We start from the raw sequence: 18187 nt of genomic DNA, 5'->3' as shown, positions 1-18187 counted from the left end.
AGTAATCACTCTCAGTCTGTTTCTTTACTTGTAAGGAGTGGGGGAGAATTGGATGTGGGTACTCCTAAGGTCTTTCTTTTCCAGTTATAAATCTATGATACTACTGTGCTAGATCCCGGGGTTACAAGTACTGAGAATTTACACACTGGGGGGCCAGGATGAAATAATCCCAATTTTGTGAAGCAGTAACATTTCCCTACCCAATGAGGGAAGCCACCTCGACTTTCACATTTTTCATTTTGACAAACTGACTTCCTTGGAGAACTAGAGAAACCACAACAAACCGAAAAACAATCCTAGAAAGCAGGAGGCCGGTCCATTTCTCTTCCTTCACAAGACTCAGCATTTCAGAGTTCGGGCCAGCCAGCGTCCTCTCCTTACAAGAGAGTTGAATGCTCCCAGGTGCAGGAGTCCACATGCGTGCAGATGGAAACCCGGGGTTTGTTTCAAGTTTTAGGCTTTCTAAGAAGAACGCAAAACCCTGGGGAAACGTTGGGTTAAATCAGTCAGCAACCTGGGAACCCTAGATCAACCCCGCCCCCACAAACAAACAAGAAAACAACGCCAGGGTGCTGCTGCCACCCGGATCACCTTTCCCCCAGCAGGTGGGCGTGCATTTATTAAGCGCCTACTACGTGCCACGCGCTGAGCAAAGCGCCGGAACGCGGACTGTGCTCGGTGCTGGCGGGCGAGCGCGCGGACACTTTGGGAAGCAGGGGGAGGAGCCGCCGGCTCCTTGGAAAACGCCCCTCCGCGCCATTCGGTGCCCCTGGCCCCCCGCGGGAGGCGGAGCCGCGGGGTGCCCCAACCAGGGAAGCGCCGGAAGAGGAAGCCTTGAGCTTGGCCTCGGGAAACGGCGGGGGTCGGCGCGGGGCGGACAGGTGCGCCGCAGCCGGGCGGCGATGCGGGGCCGCTGGGGCGCTCCGGGCTAGCGAGGCTCCAGGCACCATGGGGCTGCTCGGGCCCCTGCACTTGGTTCTTCTGGGGCTGGGGTTGGGGCTGGCTGGTGCAACTGAGACCCCGGTGAACTCCAGCTTAGGTAAGGCGAGAGTAGGGGCTGGGGAGCGGGGTGGGGGCTGCCGGTTGCAACTTGGACCTGTATGCATGAATGGATGCATGTATGTATGTGCACCCACCCACACACATATACACATGTATGTGTGTATATGTATATATTTTTGCGCCATGCTAATGCATTATTTCTTGCAACAGAATATATTTTATATCTTATTTTAAAACATTACAAAATACCCTATTTAAAAATGCTCACGTGCATTTTAAAAGGTTTGCTGGGTGACCGAGTGAGCGTCTTAGGGAGGAGAAAAGACGGAGGCCTTCGTTTACACCCTGGGGAGAAAGATCGGTTGCTTTCAGAAGGGGCTTTGACCTCCCGGGACGCCTCTGCTGAGCCCCCTCCCCGATGCCGATACACGAAAGCCGGGGCAGAAGCTTGAGAATCCCTGTCATCTGGCTCCGTTTCTCCGGGGACATTGTAGCCCAGCGTCTGGAGCAGCCATGTTTCTGGCTTTCCCATGCCACTTCTTCAAACTGGGGCCCAGACCTGAGGTAGCGTAGTCCAGGTGCAGAAATAACGGGTGTTAGGGCCCTCGACAACACAAGGGTGACCTCCAGTGTGGAACCTCCAGGTCACATATTAGAGCAGTCATTTCAAGGAATTTGCTATGTCTGGTTAGGAAAAGTCATGCAGAGAATTAGTCTTTGTAAGTCGTGTGTCATGTGCTTGGTGCGTGGGGTCTGACAACAATTCCTGGTTTGTTCCTTTTTTTTCTCCTTTAGCACTATGTGGGAGAGATCATCAGGCTCCTTTAAACGCTATTAACTTGCTTTGAGTATTTGAGGCCTAAAGGAGTATCTTTAATGCAAGCAAATGAAACAACCTGAATAATTTGAATTTCAGAAATGTCCAGCTTTTGCAAAACTGAGTTGCACCCCTGGGAATGCTAGTTTTTTATGTTGCTTTGTCTCAAGAAGATGAGGTTATGTTTCTAATACAAAGCAGTTTATAAAAATATCCCAGGACTAAAGTGTAGTGCTTTAAAGCCTTAGAAGTATCCTCCCATTAAATCTTTGATGCCCCCCCCATGATTGGTAGAGCACATGGTATTTTATCCTGATCTTGTATGTTAAAAACTAGCTTGTCCAAGTTTACTCATCCATCAGGTGATGTAGGCAGGGCCAGAACTCTCGCCTTCTGGCTCCTAACTCAGTGTTCTTTCTATTATATCAAGAACAAAATATACCCACCATGTCAGAGATTAAAAAACAAACAACTAATCAGAAGCACTTGGCATTTATTTTTTTGGTAGAAATTTGGCATTATTTTGAACCTGGAAGAGTCTGGTCAAGAACTGAATCAAAAAGCCATTAATTAATCCTTGATGCAAAGTTCCTGGCTCTAATGGAAAGAGAGCTCACCTCAGTCTGGAAGACCAGGGCTTAATTTAGTCTCCCTTCTGACACATAACTTGCCTGATAATAATCAGTCCCTTTCTTTTTCTTTTTGCTTTTTGGAGGGGGGAAGTTAGGGCAATTGGGGTTAATTGACTTGCCCAAGGTCACATGGCTATTAAGTGTTGTGTCTTGAGGCCACATTTGAACTCAGGTCCTCCTGACTCCAGGGCCAGTGCTCTATTCACTTTAACACCTAGCCACCCCATCAGTCTCTTTCTTTTTACTATTCTTGGCACTTTGCTAACTAAAAACCAGATTGCAGTGTGGTTTACTGATCTACACAGTAGAGGAATTTATTACATCACAGGCTATTCTCCCCCCCCTCCCCCAAACCAACCACCCCATGACATTTGAGCATTGCTGAAGCTGATGTTTTTCTTATCCCTTCCCCCTGTGGCATTTCTTCTGTTGGGCCCTTCTTGCATTTCCTTTAGAGAAAACTTAAGTGTCCCCACTGAGTAACCAGACTTGTTTTGACATGTATATGAGGATGAATATAAACAATTAAGAAAGACTTTAATTTAGCACAAGCATTATCAAGATTTTTATGTATCTCATAAAACCAGAGTTTGAGGTGGAAATGCCAGGTTCATAACACTTGGCACTTAGAATGCCTTCCTGACAATGTGATTGCTGCCTAAGGAGAGGTAGGTGTGAGAAATGGGCTTAAGAGTGGTGGGGTTGGGCATAAAACTGGTGGCTGGATTCTGTAGGTCAGATAGCCTGATACTGGGCATTTGAATAGTGCCGTAGCATTGCTTCACAAGCATTATTTCAAGAGTGCCTCAGACATCTTTATTGAGTCTTTATTAGTCCTACTTTGTAGATGGGGATATTCATGGAAGGCACTTAAATAACTTGCCAAGTGTCTGAACTGAAGTTTCCATGACTTAAAGTCCAGTCCTCCATCCTCTAGGACAGGGTAGCCTATGGTTTATAGGCCCTTAGCTGGTCAGTGAGTCACTGACCTATCATTAATTAAGGGTTTACTATGTGCCAGGCACTGTGTCAGTCAGTAAACATTTATTAAATATTACTATGTGCCAGGTACTGTGTTCAGCACTGGGGATCCAAAAAGGGAAAAAGAAATCGTTTCTGCCTTCAAGGAGTTTATAGACTAGAGGAAGACAGCACACAGAAGTGGACTTCAAGGGGTGCCGGAGGGAGGATGGACAGGATCAGGAGTATGGTGTGGGGGTCTCTCTGAGAAGTTCTGAAGTAGTGCAGCCAGAAGAGAAATGAGATGCCTGATTGGAGGTTGGTGTTCATGGCCCCGTTGCCCACTCAGTGAGACAAGAGGGTAGTAGTCCAGTGGAGAACCAGGGCTGCTGAGGATGATGAGGTCAGCCCAGTAAAGAGCTTCCTGAGACGGGTTGAAGTCTCTGCTTTCAGGCAGCTTGTGGTCTAATGAGGGAGACAGCATGCAAGCAGCTATATACAAACGAAATATATACAGGATCAGGTGGGGGTAGTATCAGGGAAAGAAAGGGTGGGTGGATAGAGTTCAGGGCCTGGAGTCAGGAAGGCTTATCTGCCTGAGATGAGACCCCTGTTTGCCTCAGTTTCCTTATCTATAAAATGAACTGGAGAAGGAAATAGCAAACCACTCCAGTATCTCTGTCAAGAAAACCCCAAATGGGTTTTATTTTTTTCCAGACAGGACTGAAAAATGATTGAATACCACTAAAGGGAAGGTACTAAGATTAAAGGGGACTGGAAAAGGCATCCCAGAAGGTGGTCAAATTATATGTTTATGATAACTTTGAGTGGGAGAAAGCATTACATAGATTAGGTCATTTAGAGTATTAGGCAGGAGTCTATAGTGAATTAAAAACTTACAGATTTTTCCAAAATTTCATCATTATAATATTCTGTCCTCACCAGAGGTTTTTTTTAAGTTGAGTTTTGCAATAATTCCTTCTATTAACCCTGTTCTCATTCTCGTGTATGATGGTAATAGTTCCCATTCACCTAGCTCTTTGATATAGATGCCAATTAGCAATGAAATATGCTAGAAGCATTTTTCTTCACGTAAAGGGTTCTTTCTTTAGCCTGTTTATAGTTAAATTTTTATAACTCTGGATTTTGAATCTCCAAACTTCCAGTTCTCAAACTGAACATTTAAACGTTGTATTAAGAATTTTTCTGTTGAGGTTTTTATTTTGCATAAATATTCCAGTTTTGGTGCCCTTTAAATTCTCAGTGTGACAGTATAAAAATTGATATCCTGAAACACTGCAGCAGCCTCACACAGCAGAAAGAACACTGGGTTTGGAATCAAAAACCAAAATTCAACTTTTGGTAAGATCACTTACCAATTCTGTGACCCTGGACAAGTGACTCTTTGGGCCTCTCAGTTTTCTCATCTGTAAAATGAAGAAGTTGGAATAGTTGGTCTCTAAGCTTCAAATCCAGCTCCATATCTAAGATCCTTTGATGCTGTAAGTAGAGAGTTAAGATGTGAATATTGTCTCTCCCCAGTAGTAGAGATTCTAACAGTTAGAATCCTTTTATTAACAAATATTTTTATTAAGTGGATTTGTTTTGTGAAGTTTGGATTCAGTCAGAGGGTTGCACTTGAGGACCTTGAGGGCCACATGTGACTTGGAGGCCTCAGGTTCCTCACCCCTATAACCCATCCACATGCTTACATTTTTTCTTGCTCTGTATCTTATACTCTTAAAGAACTACCTAGGAGAATGAGAGGTTCTTCCTGGTTATGAAACCAACTCTACCAGTACCCACTCTGACTCTTGCCTTGCATATATTACCTGCTTAATAAATATTTGTTTTATTGGATTAGTTCAAGTGCCTCTGTTTCCCTAGGGTAGCCATGGCCTTCTTCCTTATTTGTGGACATGCTTTGAGCAAGAAGAGGTCTGGGAAAATACCTGATGCCAAAGATGTACAGTGTCCTAAAAGTCTTAGTGCAGTTTGAAATTAGTAAAGCTTAGTACTAAACTAAGGTTTGTTGTTTTTTTTTTTGCACACCCTATATGTGGAAAGAGGGTAGTTTTAAGTTTTTAGTAGCTTAAGTCTTCATTAAGACTTTTGAGACCCCTATATTATCATTCTCTACGTTGTAATCAAAGGCATTTGACCCCCAAAGATGGCAAAATACATAGCCCTTCCTTTGTAGAGGTGGATGACTGGGTTTGGAGCACAGCATTACTATCAGAATCAGTTGATGCATTAAGTTGGTTTTGCTGAGCTCTTTTTGAGGGGGGCTGGTAGAATTTTATTTTTTCCAATTACATGTAAAGGTAGTTTTCAACATTCATTTTTTATAAGATTTTGAGTTTCAAATTTTTTTCTCCCTCCTCAAGATGGCTTGTAATCTGATATAGGTTATACATGTGCAGTCATGTAAACATTTTTTCAAATTAGTCATGTTGTGAAAGAAGAAACAGAACAAAAGGGAAAAGCCAACTAAAAACAATAAAAAAAGTGAAAATGGCATGTTTTGATCTGCATTCAGACTCCATAGTTCTTTCTCTGGATGTGGATAGCCTTTTCCATCATGAGTCTTTTGGAATTGCCTTATATCATTGTATTGCTTAGAAGAGCTGAGTCTGTCAAAGTTAGTCATTGTGCAGTGAGGCCGTTGCTCTGTATAACGTTCTTCTGGCCCTGCTCCCTTCATTCAGCATCATTTCCCGTAAGTCTTTCTATGTTTTTCTGAAATCTGCCAGCTTGTCATTTGTTATGGAACAATAGTATTCCATTGCATTCATATACCACAATTTTATTCAGCCATTTCCCAGTTGATGAGCATCCCCTCAGTTTCCAATTCTTTGTCACCACAGAAAGAGCTGCTATAAATATTTTTGTGCATGTAGGTCCCTTTCCCTTTTTCATGATGTCTTTGGAATATAGACCTACTAATGGTATTGCTGGATCAAAGGATATGAATAATTCAATTGTTCTTTGGGCATAGTTCCAAATTGCTCTCCAGAATGGTTGGGTCAGTCCACAACTCCACCAACAATGCATTAGTACCCCAATTTTCCCACATCTCCAACATTTACCATTTTCCTTTTCTGTCATATTAGCCAATCTCATAGGTGTGATATACTTTTTATTTGCATTTCACTGAGCTTTTTTTTAACTTAAAAAAATTTATTTGTGACAAGAGAGGCTCTGGCTTTTTGGCTAGAGGATATGCTCTCCCTGCCTACCTTTCCCCAATTTTTGAAAATGAAAGTGATATAAAAATGAATATCAATAATAATTAAAAATAAAAAATGTCAAAGGGAAGCAAATCCTGGCCCTGTAGCACCTATTTTTTTTCTTTTTAAAAACATTTAATATTTTATCTTTCCCCCCAATTACATTTTTAACATTAAAAAAATTTTTTTTGAGTTCAAAATTTTCTTCCTACATATAGGTTATATACATCCTGTGACACTTATCTCTATACAATGATGGACAAGTTACTTAAACTCTTTGAGTTTTAGTTTCCTTATTTGGAAATTGAGGTTTGACTAGGTCCCAGGTGTCACGCTTGTACTGGTCAAGTGTGGACTGCAATACTCCTGAGTGTGCCTCTGATTAGATTAAATTATAGCTCTGATTTTGTTGTGTTGCCGTTCAATTAAAAAAAAAAAAGATAAATGCCTGTGGTTTTCTACATCGCTCTGTGATCTGAAGGGATCCTTGCATGTGATTTTGTGGCCCATGTTTCTCTCTGAGTTTGATCCAAGTGGTCTCTAGACAACCTCAAAGGTTCTTCCCAGCTCTGAATCTGTGATAGAATGATCTCCTCAGCCTCTCCCTGACAGTGAATGTTTTCTGTTTAATTATGAACCTGTCAGTATTTCATCTAGAATATGGTATACTATATTCTTAAGGTGAGGGCTATAAGGTTCTTTTGAAGTGTCTAAAAGGAAGAAAAGAAAGAAAAAAAATTGCTTTGTAATTGGATAGACAGATTCTGAACTAATTACAATTGGGGTCAAAGGGAAAGCAAGCTTAGCTGTCTAAGGTATGATGTACAAGGGAAGTATCGGGTGGGCTTGTTTTTCCTTTTTTTAAGCTGAAGCAGGAAAATTCTACACTTCTTGGCACACAGGTGTTTATTTTGTGAGAAGCTAAAGCTTTTGTATTTTTATTTTTTGTAATATTTTTGTAATATTTGTAATATTTTTGTATTTTGTATTTTTATTTATTGTAATAAAACTTCATAGCTTCTAGTGGACAGTAGAGAGAGATTCAGTTCTTAAAAGGGAATCAGTGGGGCAGCTAGGTGGCGCAGTGTGTAAAGTGCCGGCCCAGGAGTCAGGAGAGGAGGATACGATTTCAGTTCTAGCCTTAGACACTTAACAACCACACACACACACACAAAACTAGCCGTGTAACCTTGGGCAAGTTACTTAACCCAAATTACCCTCCAAAAAAGGCAAAAAAAAAAAAAGGGGAATCAGGGAGAAGTGGGGCATAATTTTAAAACCTTGATTAACTTGTACAAATTGCCTTAGCCTGGTTTTTATATCTCAGATTGGGGGCAGAGATGAGAGAAGGCTGAATATATATTTATATGGTGTTTTTTTCATTTCCGTATGACTAGCCTGTTGTGGGAAAGATAACTCTCTGCCCTTCCTGTCTTCATTTTTCTTATTGATTGGAGCTCATAGATTGGACCACAGTAGGTTCCTGCCCAAGGACAGCTTAATGGATGTATTTTGGGCCCTCCCAGCTCAGAGTTAATGTTACTAGTAACATCTCTTTTGGCCCCCAAGTCTGAGGGGTCTTCCCCTCCCAGCTTGATTTTTTTTTTTTTAAACTAAAGGGGCCATCCCTTGACTCACTTCTTTAAGAGGCCTATTGACAGAATGAGCCTTACCTCACAGTTAGGCTTAGCCTAAAGGGCCAGGGACTCCCATTGCATCCTGGGCCATCAACAGTCATCCTGATCGATATCTGGCCACTGGACCCAGATGGCTCTGGAGGAGGAAGTGAAGCTGGGACCTTGCACAGCCCTCCCTCACTCAAATCAAGTCAGCTACAAGTCCTGTCATCATTCCCTGATGCCATGGTCCTCTTCAAAAACAAAGGACAAACACATGTTTGGAGAATTCAGGAAGGTGGAAATTAGGGCCTCAAGCAGATGACCGTTTAGCTCCCTTTCTTTTTTTTAATTGAAATTTTTTCATTGCATTTTAAGTTCTGAACTGCCTCCCTCCCTCCCTTCCCACTCCTTATTAGAGAAGGCTACCATTCAACACAGATACATGTGTGTGTAGATGTATGTATGTATACATGTGTGTATTTTATATATACACACACAAACATACATATATACATGTGTGTATAAACCCATACTATGCACACTTCTTTTTATCAGTTCTTTCTCTGAAGGTGGATAGCGTCTTACTTTATAGGTCCTTTGTAGTTGATTTGAGGATTTTTAATACTCAGAATAGCAGTTATTCTTCAAACAATATTTTTTTAGGGTCTCTTTTGGAGGGGGAAGGTAGAGCAGTTAGTGTTAAGTGACTTGTCCGAGGTCACAGAGCTAGTAAGTGTTAAGTGTCTGAGCCAGATATGAACTCAGGTTCTCCTGGCTCCAGGACTGGTGCTCTATTCACTGCACCACCCAGCCACCTCTGTATACAACGTTCTTTTGTTCTGCTCATCTCATTCTTCATTATTTCACACAAGTCTTTCCATCTATTTCTAAAGTCATCTTGCTCATCATTTCTTACAGCACAGTAGTAGTCCATGGTTAGCTGCCTTTCTGCCTACCTGCTTGGGGGGTAGGGTGTCGCTCCATCAGCCTCACTGAACAAAGGCAGCATGGGCAGAACAGAAAAACCTGGACCTAAATCCTGTCTCAGATACTTAAGTATGTAAGCCTGACTAAGTCACAACCTCCCTCTGCCTTAGTTTCCTCATGTAAAATCAGGGGGTTGGATTTGATGTCCTCCCAGTTTCCTTCTAGGGTACGCAGTAGATAAGAGTACCAGACTTGGAGTCAGGAAGATCTGAGTTAAAATTTAGCCTTGGACATTGTAATGTAATGCCAAGGAAAGGCAACTTCCCAAGGTTCAGAATACCAGCATAGGTGCTCTCCATTTTATTCAGTGACAAACCAAGAACAGAGAAGGTCAAAACATGACATCATTCAAAATACAGCATTTACTAAGTGTGATTAAATAATCTCCAAGTACTACCCCACCCCAGGACCTTCCAATCATTCAATCAATTACAAAGTCCCTGTTCTAAATACTACTCTACCCCTAGGCTGTACCTTCATTTAGTCCACCACAAAGCCCCTCTTCTCAAATGGAGATTAGTTTCCAAACACAAGTAAAGTACCTTCATTTGCTCAACCATAGAACACAAAAAGGTCAAAAGTTCCCCACCCCTGGATCACAATTGAATCTACCCTAGAGTTACATCAAGTTTAAGCACAGCACCTAATACCCAAATGGAGGTCTTTTCTTCATCTTGACACGAGGCAAGTTCTCAGCAATCTTAGTTCCTGGGGAGACAAGGCTTAGCAAGGCCACAAGATACATTGCCAATCCCTTCATTAATTCATCCTCTGTCTGTAGAACAGTCCTAGAACCCCTGAAAACATTAGCAAAACCCTCTCCCAGGATTTCTGTAAACATACAACAAGAAAATCCTTCTTCAGGGCTTCTGAACCAACAGAAAGGTTCCCAGACCCCTGCAACAACAGCACTGTCCTTCACCAGTGGACAGTATTCACTCTCTGTCTGCAGGACAGTCTCAGGGCTTCTTAGCCAACAGCCAGGTTCCAGGACTTCTTCAACAAAAGGACTGTCTTTCACCAGTGGACAAATCTGGCAATACAACATCAAAACAGACATACAAAGTACCAGCAAAACTGCCATGCCTCCTCAGTCCTTGGCAGCTCCGGGGGCAGATCTCAAAAGTCCAGGGCGATTCAAAGTGGCCCCAGCAATCCTTCTCAGTCTCTCTCTCTGCCTCCACGTGGGTGCTGCTTCCAAAAAGTTCTTCTGCCTCTCTCCTGTCTCTCCAAATCTATGTCACCAGCTCCTCCCAGTTCGTGTCTCTCTTTTCAAGTCAAGTCCATCCCACAGGTGGGATTAACAAGCTCTGGGTTTTAACACAATCAATTTGAAAAACCAAGCCAATACAGGGTAATCTTTAAATGCCATTACTATCACAGACATTTACTAGCTGTGTGACCCTGGGCAAGTCACTTAACACCTATTTGCCTGAGTTCCTCCTCTGCAAAATTGGGACACACTCCGCTCCAATATCTGTGCCAAGAAAACCTAGGGTTATGTAGAATTGGACATGACTGATAATAACAGCCAAGTCCCTTCCTGATCTACATCTGTGGTCCCCTGATCATCAGTTTCTCTGCCTCCTTGTTTATGCCAAACAAAGCTTCTGAGAGGTAATCACAGCATAGACCCTGTCATACCCTCCAGCAACTTCCCTGTCTTTCTTTCCTTTCACTGTTAAAACTTGGTGTTGCTGCTCCCTCAATATTTATTAAACCCTTTGCAATATGGCATTCACTCCACCTTTCAGTCACCAGTTGGCTCCTGATTCTCAAGTGTGATTGGCCTTTTCCCTTTTCTTATGCCCTTTGATCTCCCTCTCTCTCTCTCTGTCTCTGTCTGTCTGTCTGTCTGTCTCTCTCCCCTTTTAGGAAGCAGTGGGGGTTAAGTGATTTGGCCAGGGTCATATAGTAAGCATCAAGTGTGTGAGGCAGGATTTGAACTCAGGTCCTCCTGACTCCAGGGCTGCATGCTCTGATCTCTCTTTAGCATTGAACATCTCTTCTTCCCTGAAATCCTTTACCACCTTTGCTTCCAAAAAAACTCCTGTCTTGCTTTAATTGAACATACTTTTGCTCATGTATCCCATTTAAAATAGAAAAAAACATTTCAAAATGCCTTGAAATTGAGGGGTGGGAGTTTAAAAGGGCTGAGCAGAGTAGGCTTCACACAAGAAAACTTCAGAAATTGAGTCATTAGTTCTCAGTGGGTAGGGGCCTACTGTAATGCCTCTTGTCCAAATTAGGGGCTTTCAGTTTACTTTGACCTTTTTTTGCAAAGAATATAGTAACTTTGCATTTGAGCATCAGCTATAGTGTGAATAGGTAGAAATAAAATGTCATATTTGGTCCCTCTGCTAATTAAAGCATGGGATTCTGCAGAAAGTAATTGATAATTATGACAAAGATATTCTAAAAATAGCTCTTATATTGAGTTCTCAACCACCATAAGTGCTTTCTGGAAATCCTTTCCAGGTTTTTCTGAAATTAGTTACCACGGCTTCCAAGGGCCAGTGAGCAACTTTGGAGAAGGAATGTATTCAAGGTAGTAACCCTGTTTTGGAAATGCTTTTAAGAGAGAGTCATTTCAGGGGAGGAAGGAGAGAGAATAGTAATAATAGATAGCATTTACATAGTATTTTAAGCATGTTATCTCATTTGAAATAGTAATTGGCATGAATTCCATAGACTGTTGACCTTTCTTCAGGAAGCTTTTCTGCCTTTCATCGGGATTGAGGTACTAGTACCATGAGGTATGTAGAGGAGGAGAGAACTTTTTTTTTTAATAAATTGAACACAGGGAACAAGAACACTGAGCACCGAACCTATCCTGGGGAGGTGTGATTCTGATAGGTTTTTTGTTTTTTATTAAGGAGTTTGGGGAAACGGTACAAGTGGCCATTCTTCTTCTTTTCAGAAATTATCATCAACTCCATAATTTTTTTTTTAAACCCGGGGTCCATGGACCATCGAAGATTTCATTGAGATTTCAGGGGAGTCCACGAACTTGGGTGGAAAAAATATTCCCTATTTCTTTTCACTAACCGACTGAAATTTAGTATTTTCCTTCAATTTTGCATGTAGGCATCAAGCACTATTCTTTCTTTAAAAGTTAATTACTTAACTAATTTTTAGTTTTCGACATTCATTTTTATAAAATTTTGAGTTATAAAGTTTTTCCCCTGGGAGGTTAGGTGGCGCAATGAATAGAGCACTGGCCCTGGAGTCAGGAGGACCTGACTTCAAATGTGGCCTGACTTGACACACTAGCCGTGTGACCTTGGGCAAGTCACTTAACCCCAATTGCCCCTCCTTATCCCCTCCAAAAAACAAAACAAATAAATAAATAACTGATTTCCCCCCTCCCCAAGATGGCATGCAATCTGATATAGGCTATACATGTACAATCATGTTAAACATATTTTCACATTAGTCTTGTTGTGACAGAAGAATCAGTACAAAAGGGAAAAACCATGAGAAAGAAAAAAACAAAAAAAAGAGAAAATAGTGTGCTTTGATCTGCATTCAGTCTCCGTAGTTCTTTCTCTGGATGTGGAGGAAGCTATATACTGTCTGGAGTCTTGGAATTGCCTTAGATCATTACATTGCTGAGAAGAGTTAAGTCTGTCAAAGTTGGCCGTCATCACGTGCAGTGTTGCTATTTTTGTGTACGGTGTTCTCCTGGTTCTGCTCACTTCTCTCAGCATCAGTTCATGGAAGTCTTTCCAGGTTTTTCTGAAATCCTCCTGCTTGTCATTTCTTATGGTACAGTATTCCATCACATTCACATACTGCAACTTGTTCAGCCATTCCCCAGTCGAAGGCTATCCCCTCAATTTCCAGTTCTTTGCCACCACGAAAAGAGCTGCTATAAATATTTTTGTACTCGTGGGTACTTTTCCTATTTTTATGATCTCTTCATCAAACACTACTCCAAGAAGAGCTCCATCGGCTTCACCAGACTGTTGAAGGGGTCCATACATACATATATACAAGGTTAACTCCAAGAACTTGATGGAATAAAATATAAACTTGTATACAAGCTTAGTATTTAAGGCTTTCTATGATCTGGCTCCAACCTACATTTCCAGTTTTTTTTCACTCTATTATTTTTTAAGCACTCTATTTCTGCTAAAATGGATGTATTAGCCTTTTCCTGCTATCATCTAGAGGGACAGTGTAAGGAACCCAGGTTCACATCCCGGCTTTCCTAAGTATTATTTGTATAACTGGATAATTCATTTAACCCAAGAGGCAGCCAGGGGGCAGAGTGGATAAGCCCTGGGCCTGGCATAGTGGGGAGACCCAAGTTCAAGTGTAGCTATAGACACTTACTAGCAGTGTGACCCTGGGCAAGTCACTTAACCTCTGTGTGCCTCACTTTCCTCAACTGTCAAATACCCCCAGGGTTGTTATAAGGATCAAATGAAGTAATATTTGTAAAGCACCCAGTACAATGCTTGGCACACAATAGCAGGTACTTAGTAAATGTTTTTTCTCTTATTTCTCTTCTTACATGAGACCTTCCTGGATTGCCTCCTTTCCCCCAATTAAAAATAATGTCTTCCTCTTCAGTTTCTTAAAAATTGGGGAAAAAACTCAACTATTTTTTGCTTTGTGTGTTTTATCTTCCCTAGACTATAAACTCAAAGATTCTCCTCCTCCTTCTTTCTCCTCCTCCTCCTCTTCCTCCTCTTCCTCTTCCTTCTCCTTCCCCTTCTGCTTCTCCTCTTGTATTCCTCGTCTCTAGCATAGACTTTTCAGTAACAGACCCTGAAACGTTTTGAGTTGAAATTAGAAAATAGCAGGTTGAGGTGGGTGACTGACAGTTTTTTTAATCGATAGTTTTCCTGACTTGGTTGAGTGTAAGATCTTTGTCTTAATTTGCAGTGTCTGTTAATCATTTGAGATTAATTTTTTTGTGGTGGTTGTTTTTCCTCAGAACTGGGATTTGAGTTGTGTGGGAACGCTCTGTGAGGGAACTTCTTTTATCAATGCAGATCACCAAGTGTTTTGCAGATTATAAACAGAATTTCTTGGGGACTGAGACATTGTTAATTGCCCAGGGTGTGTCTCACACACACACACACAAAGACAGTTTCAGAGGTTAGATTTGAACTCCCAGCTGTTCTTGATTGGGAGGCCATATTTCTCCTCTAACACACCATGTTCTAGACAGCGTCTGGATAGCTATCAAGTGGAAGAGAATTTTTTTTTTAATCAAGAAAAATGAGCTAGAAATAGAGGGAATAAATAAAATTAGTAGTTAAATAATGAGCTGGGTTTAGAAATGTCTTAGGGTCTCATGATGGGGTAGAAAAAGGTAGGTTAGTTCTCATTGTTTATAGCCATGAGTGATGATTAAAAGTTGAGCTTAAATGTTGAAATGAAAAGTAGCCTCTTGCTGCTGAATCAGATTCCTGTGAAGACTTGCTAGAAAAAATTTTTAAGCTTGATCACAGGCAAGATTCAGACTCAGTCTCAAGACAGTTGTTCTGTAAATACCATTTGATCTGCCTTCCACCTCTTTCCTGCCTCCTACTCCCAAAGTCATAAGAGCTAATTAAACCTCATGAAATCTTTTTCATGTATGATTTTTCAGATGTGCTCAGAGGAATCAGGTTTAGTCCCATTTCTACATGCTCTGTGTTGTCTTTAGGGCGGAGGTCTGCCTTTGCTAAAGTCCATCTCCGTGGGTGAAAATTAATGGCATAGTATTATTTCACAAGGATTAATTTTTTAAATGCTTCCAGGTTTTTTTTTTTATTTCCAATTTGTAATTCTGATTTTTTATTAAACAGTCACTGTTCAAAAGCCCTGTACTAAACATTGGAAATAATCCTATGCCCCTATTCTAATGGGGGAGACAACATATGGGAGATTCCTGCTGTCAGTCAGATGGATAGGTCCCATGGTCTTTAGAGTGAAGAAGGAAAACAGATGGCAGTGCCTCCTTTTTTAATGTCATTTCCACTGATAAAATTATATCAGTTTCTGATCTTGAACCGATTGATGGTGCCAGGACTTTGGTAGCAAGTTTTCTGGGTCTTCCTATATGTATCACATGCTGTCAAAAGCACAGACTGTTTGATGGTTGGGAAATATGCAATCATTTGTGAAATATGCAAGGCTCTTTCAGCTGCTTTGTTTCAGGAGTCCAGCAGGAATTGCTGATGGGTTTTAACTTGCCAGTGTCCTTTCCATGAAAAGTAAAGCAGGAGAAATCAAGAATTACAAGTAAAGAAAAGTCAGATACATTGAGTGGCTTTTCTTCTCAGTACATCTTTATTCCTTCCCAGCTTGGCCAGCTGTAGCTTCCCAAAGTGTGGTCATTTTGTGGGGTGCCTTTTGCTTGGTTCTTGCCACTCAAGGCACATGAGGCTCCCCTGCCCCTTTTTTGGTTCATTGTCAGGAAATCGGTAAATAGAAGAAGGAAGTGGTATATAGATCCCAACTGTCAGAAGGACATGCTTCCTGAGAATAAGTCAGCTGAAGGAATTTTTTTTTTCTTAAAGCACTTTTATCTATTCAGTTCTCCTCCTATTTTGTCGAGCTTGAACAATTTGACACAACACTTCTTGGTTTCAGTTTAACCATTCAGGGACAAAATCATAATTAAATGACAAGGCATTTTCTCCACACATGTGCGAAAGTCAGTGTTAGTCTGGAGATAACCAATTCTACTTCCTAGAAACTTTGGGAATATTTTCAGTTTATGCTTATTACTTTTATTTGACTTTTTATTCTTACTGACCATTCCATTTTCTGTGAACTCTGCTACTGTAAGCATATTTTTGATTTAAAATATTTTTTTAAAAGTTTTCATGATTTTAATTTAAAAAGGCACAACAGGGTGCCAGTCAAACAGCATTGTTTCCTAACTCCATGCTGTTGAAAGTCTGGAATGCACTCACTCCCTTGTCATCTGTTTCTCTAAGAAGGCCTAGTGTCCCTCCCTCAAAACCAAAGCCATTCCATCCTACATTAGGCCTGTGCTAATTCTCACCTCTCACCTGCTTATGCCTCCCCTTAAAAATGCCTTTGCATAGTATTTATTTATTTATTTATGAAATACCTGCTTCAATAGTCTATTCAATAGGATTCAATTTTTGTGTGTTGTCTCACCTGGCATAAGGTGTTTGAAGGCAGGGACTGTTTAAGAACCTAGCTTCTGAGCTGGCAGGGACCCTCAGAGGCCATCAAAGCCAGCCTGTTCCTTTTATAGTTCAGGACATTGATACCTGTATGGAAGCTAAGGGACTTCTCCCAGGTCACAAAGGTAGTCTTATTTTTGTCTCTTTATATAAAGTGATTGGTACATAGCAGGTGTTTAATATGTGCTTGTTAATTGATCCCAGTATCAATATTATAAAAATTGAATTTGTAATATTCTACAAACTTGCTTCTACTCCAAACGCTGGTATTTCTGTTGCTGATTGCATTTGCTTCCCAGTTGCCTTGGGCTTTATCTTCTTCCTCTGCCCACACAGCCCATGCCAGTTGAGGGCCCTCATTACTCTCAGCCTAGACAACTGTAATAGTCTCCTCATTGTTCCCTCTCTATCTCCTTCAGTCCATGCCCATTTTCCTATGGTGCAGGTATGTAATTGTCACCTCCCTCCTCAAGTGGGTCCTCAGTTGCCCCAAGGATGAATAAAAACTATGCCTGGCATTCTTGGTATTCTACAATCTGGCCCAAACCTGCCTTTACAGCCTTATTTCATGTTTTGCCTCTCCTGGTGTAATAGTAATGGAATTTAAAGATCCCCCTATATTGGCTTGGTTTTTGGTTTGATTGTGTTAAAAACCAGAGCTTGTGAATCCCACTTGTGGGATGGACTTGTTGACATGAAAAGAGAGGGCTGAACTGGGTTGAGCTGGTGATGTAAATTTAGAGAGACACAAGAAAAGAGAGAGGCAGAAGAACTTTTTGGAAGCAGCATCTTGGAGGTGGAGAGAGACTGAGAGGATTGCTGAGGGCCACTTTGAATTGCCCAGGACTTTTGAGAGCTGCCACCCAGAGCTGCCAAGACTGAGGAGACATGGCTGTTATGCTGGTACTTTGTCTGTTTTGATGTTGTTTTGCCAGATTTGTCCACTGGTGAAGGACAGTCCTGTTGTTGCAGAGGTCCTGCAGGGAACCTTGCTGTTGGTTCAGAGCTCCTTGAGACTGTTCTGCAGACAGAGAGTGAATTCTGTCCACTGGTGAAGGACAGTGCTGTTGTTGCAGAGGTTCTGGAACCTTGCTGTTGGTTCAGAAGCCCTGAAGAAGGATTTTCTTGTTGTATGTTTACAGAAATCCTGGAAGGGGGTTTTGCTAATGTTTTCAGGGGTCCTAGGACTGTTCTGCAGACAGAGAATGAATTAATGAAGACACTGGCAATGTATCTTGTGGCCTTGCTAAGCTTTGTCTCCCTAGGAACAAAGATTGCTGAGAGCCTGCCTCGTGTCAAGATGAAGAAAAGACCTCCATTTGGGTATTAAATGCTGTGCTTAAACTTGTTGTAACTCTGGGGTAGATTCAGTTGTGATCCAAGGGTGGAGAACTTTTGACTTTTTTGTGCTCTGTGATTGAACAAAGGAATGTACATTACTTATGAAACTAATCTCCATTTGAGAAGAGGGGCTTTGTGATGGACTAAATGAATGTACAGCCTAGGGGTGGAGTAGTATTTAGAAGAGGGACTTTGTGATTGATTAAATGAATGTAATGTCCAGGGATGGGGTAGTACTTGGAGATTATTTAATCACACTTGGTAAATGCTGTATTTTGAATTATGCTATATTTTGATTCTATCTGTTCTTAATTTTTCACTGAATAAAATGGAGAGCACCTATGCTGGTATTTTGAACCTTGGGAAGTTGCCTTTGCTTGGCATTACACCTGGCTATCCCCCAGCCATGGTACTGCAGATTGTTCACCCTCCATCATGGTGA

The 18187-nt window shown here is 41.4% G+C and overlaps 1 protein-coding gene across 1 annotated transcript in view; it reads left to right on the top strand.

The window, feature by feature from the left end:
- Positions 1 to 802: 802 nt before the first annotated feature.
- Positions 803 to 18187, top strand: part of LOC138175803 (transmembrane 7 superfamily member 3-like) — a 41634-nt gene continuing 24249 nt past the window's right edge. Inside the window, exon 1 of the mRNA XM_069106298.1 lies at positions 803 to 1039. Within this exon, the coding sequence (XP_068962399.1) occupies positions 949 to 1039 (91 nt within the window). The 5' untranslated portion in view covers positions 803 to 948. The remainder of the gene's footprint in view (positions 1040 to 18187) is intronic.

The sequence above is a fragment of the Petaurus breviceps genome, unplaced genomic scaffold (genome assembly GCF_028583685.1).
Source record: "Petaurus breviceps papuanus isolate PSGF00001 unplaced genomic scaffold, PetGlider_PUasm1.0 79, whole genome shotgun sequence".
Lineage (NCBI taxonomy): Eukaryota > Metazoa > Chordata > Mammalia > Diprotodontia > Petauridae > Petaurus > Petaurus breviceps.
Note: the sequence above shows the minus strand (reverse complement) of the source record. Positions and strands in the feature narration are given on the sequence as shown.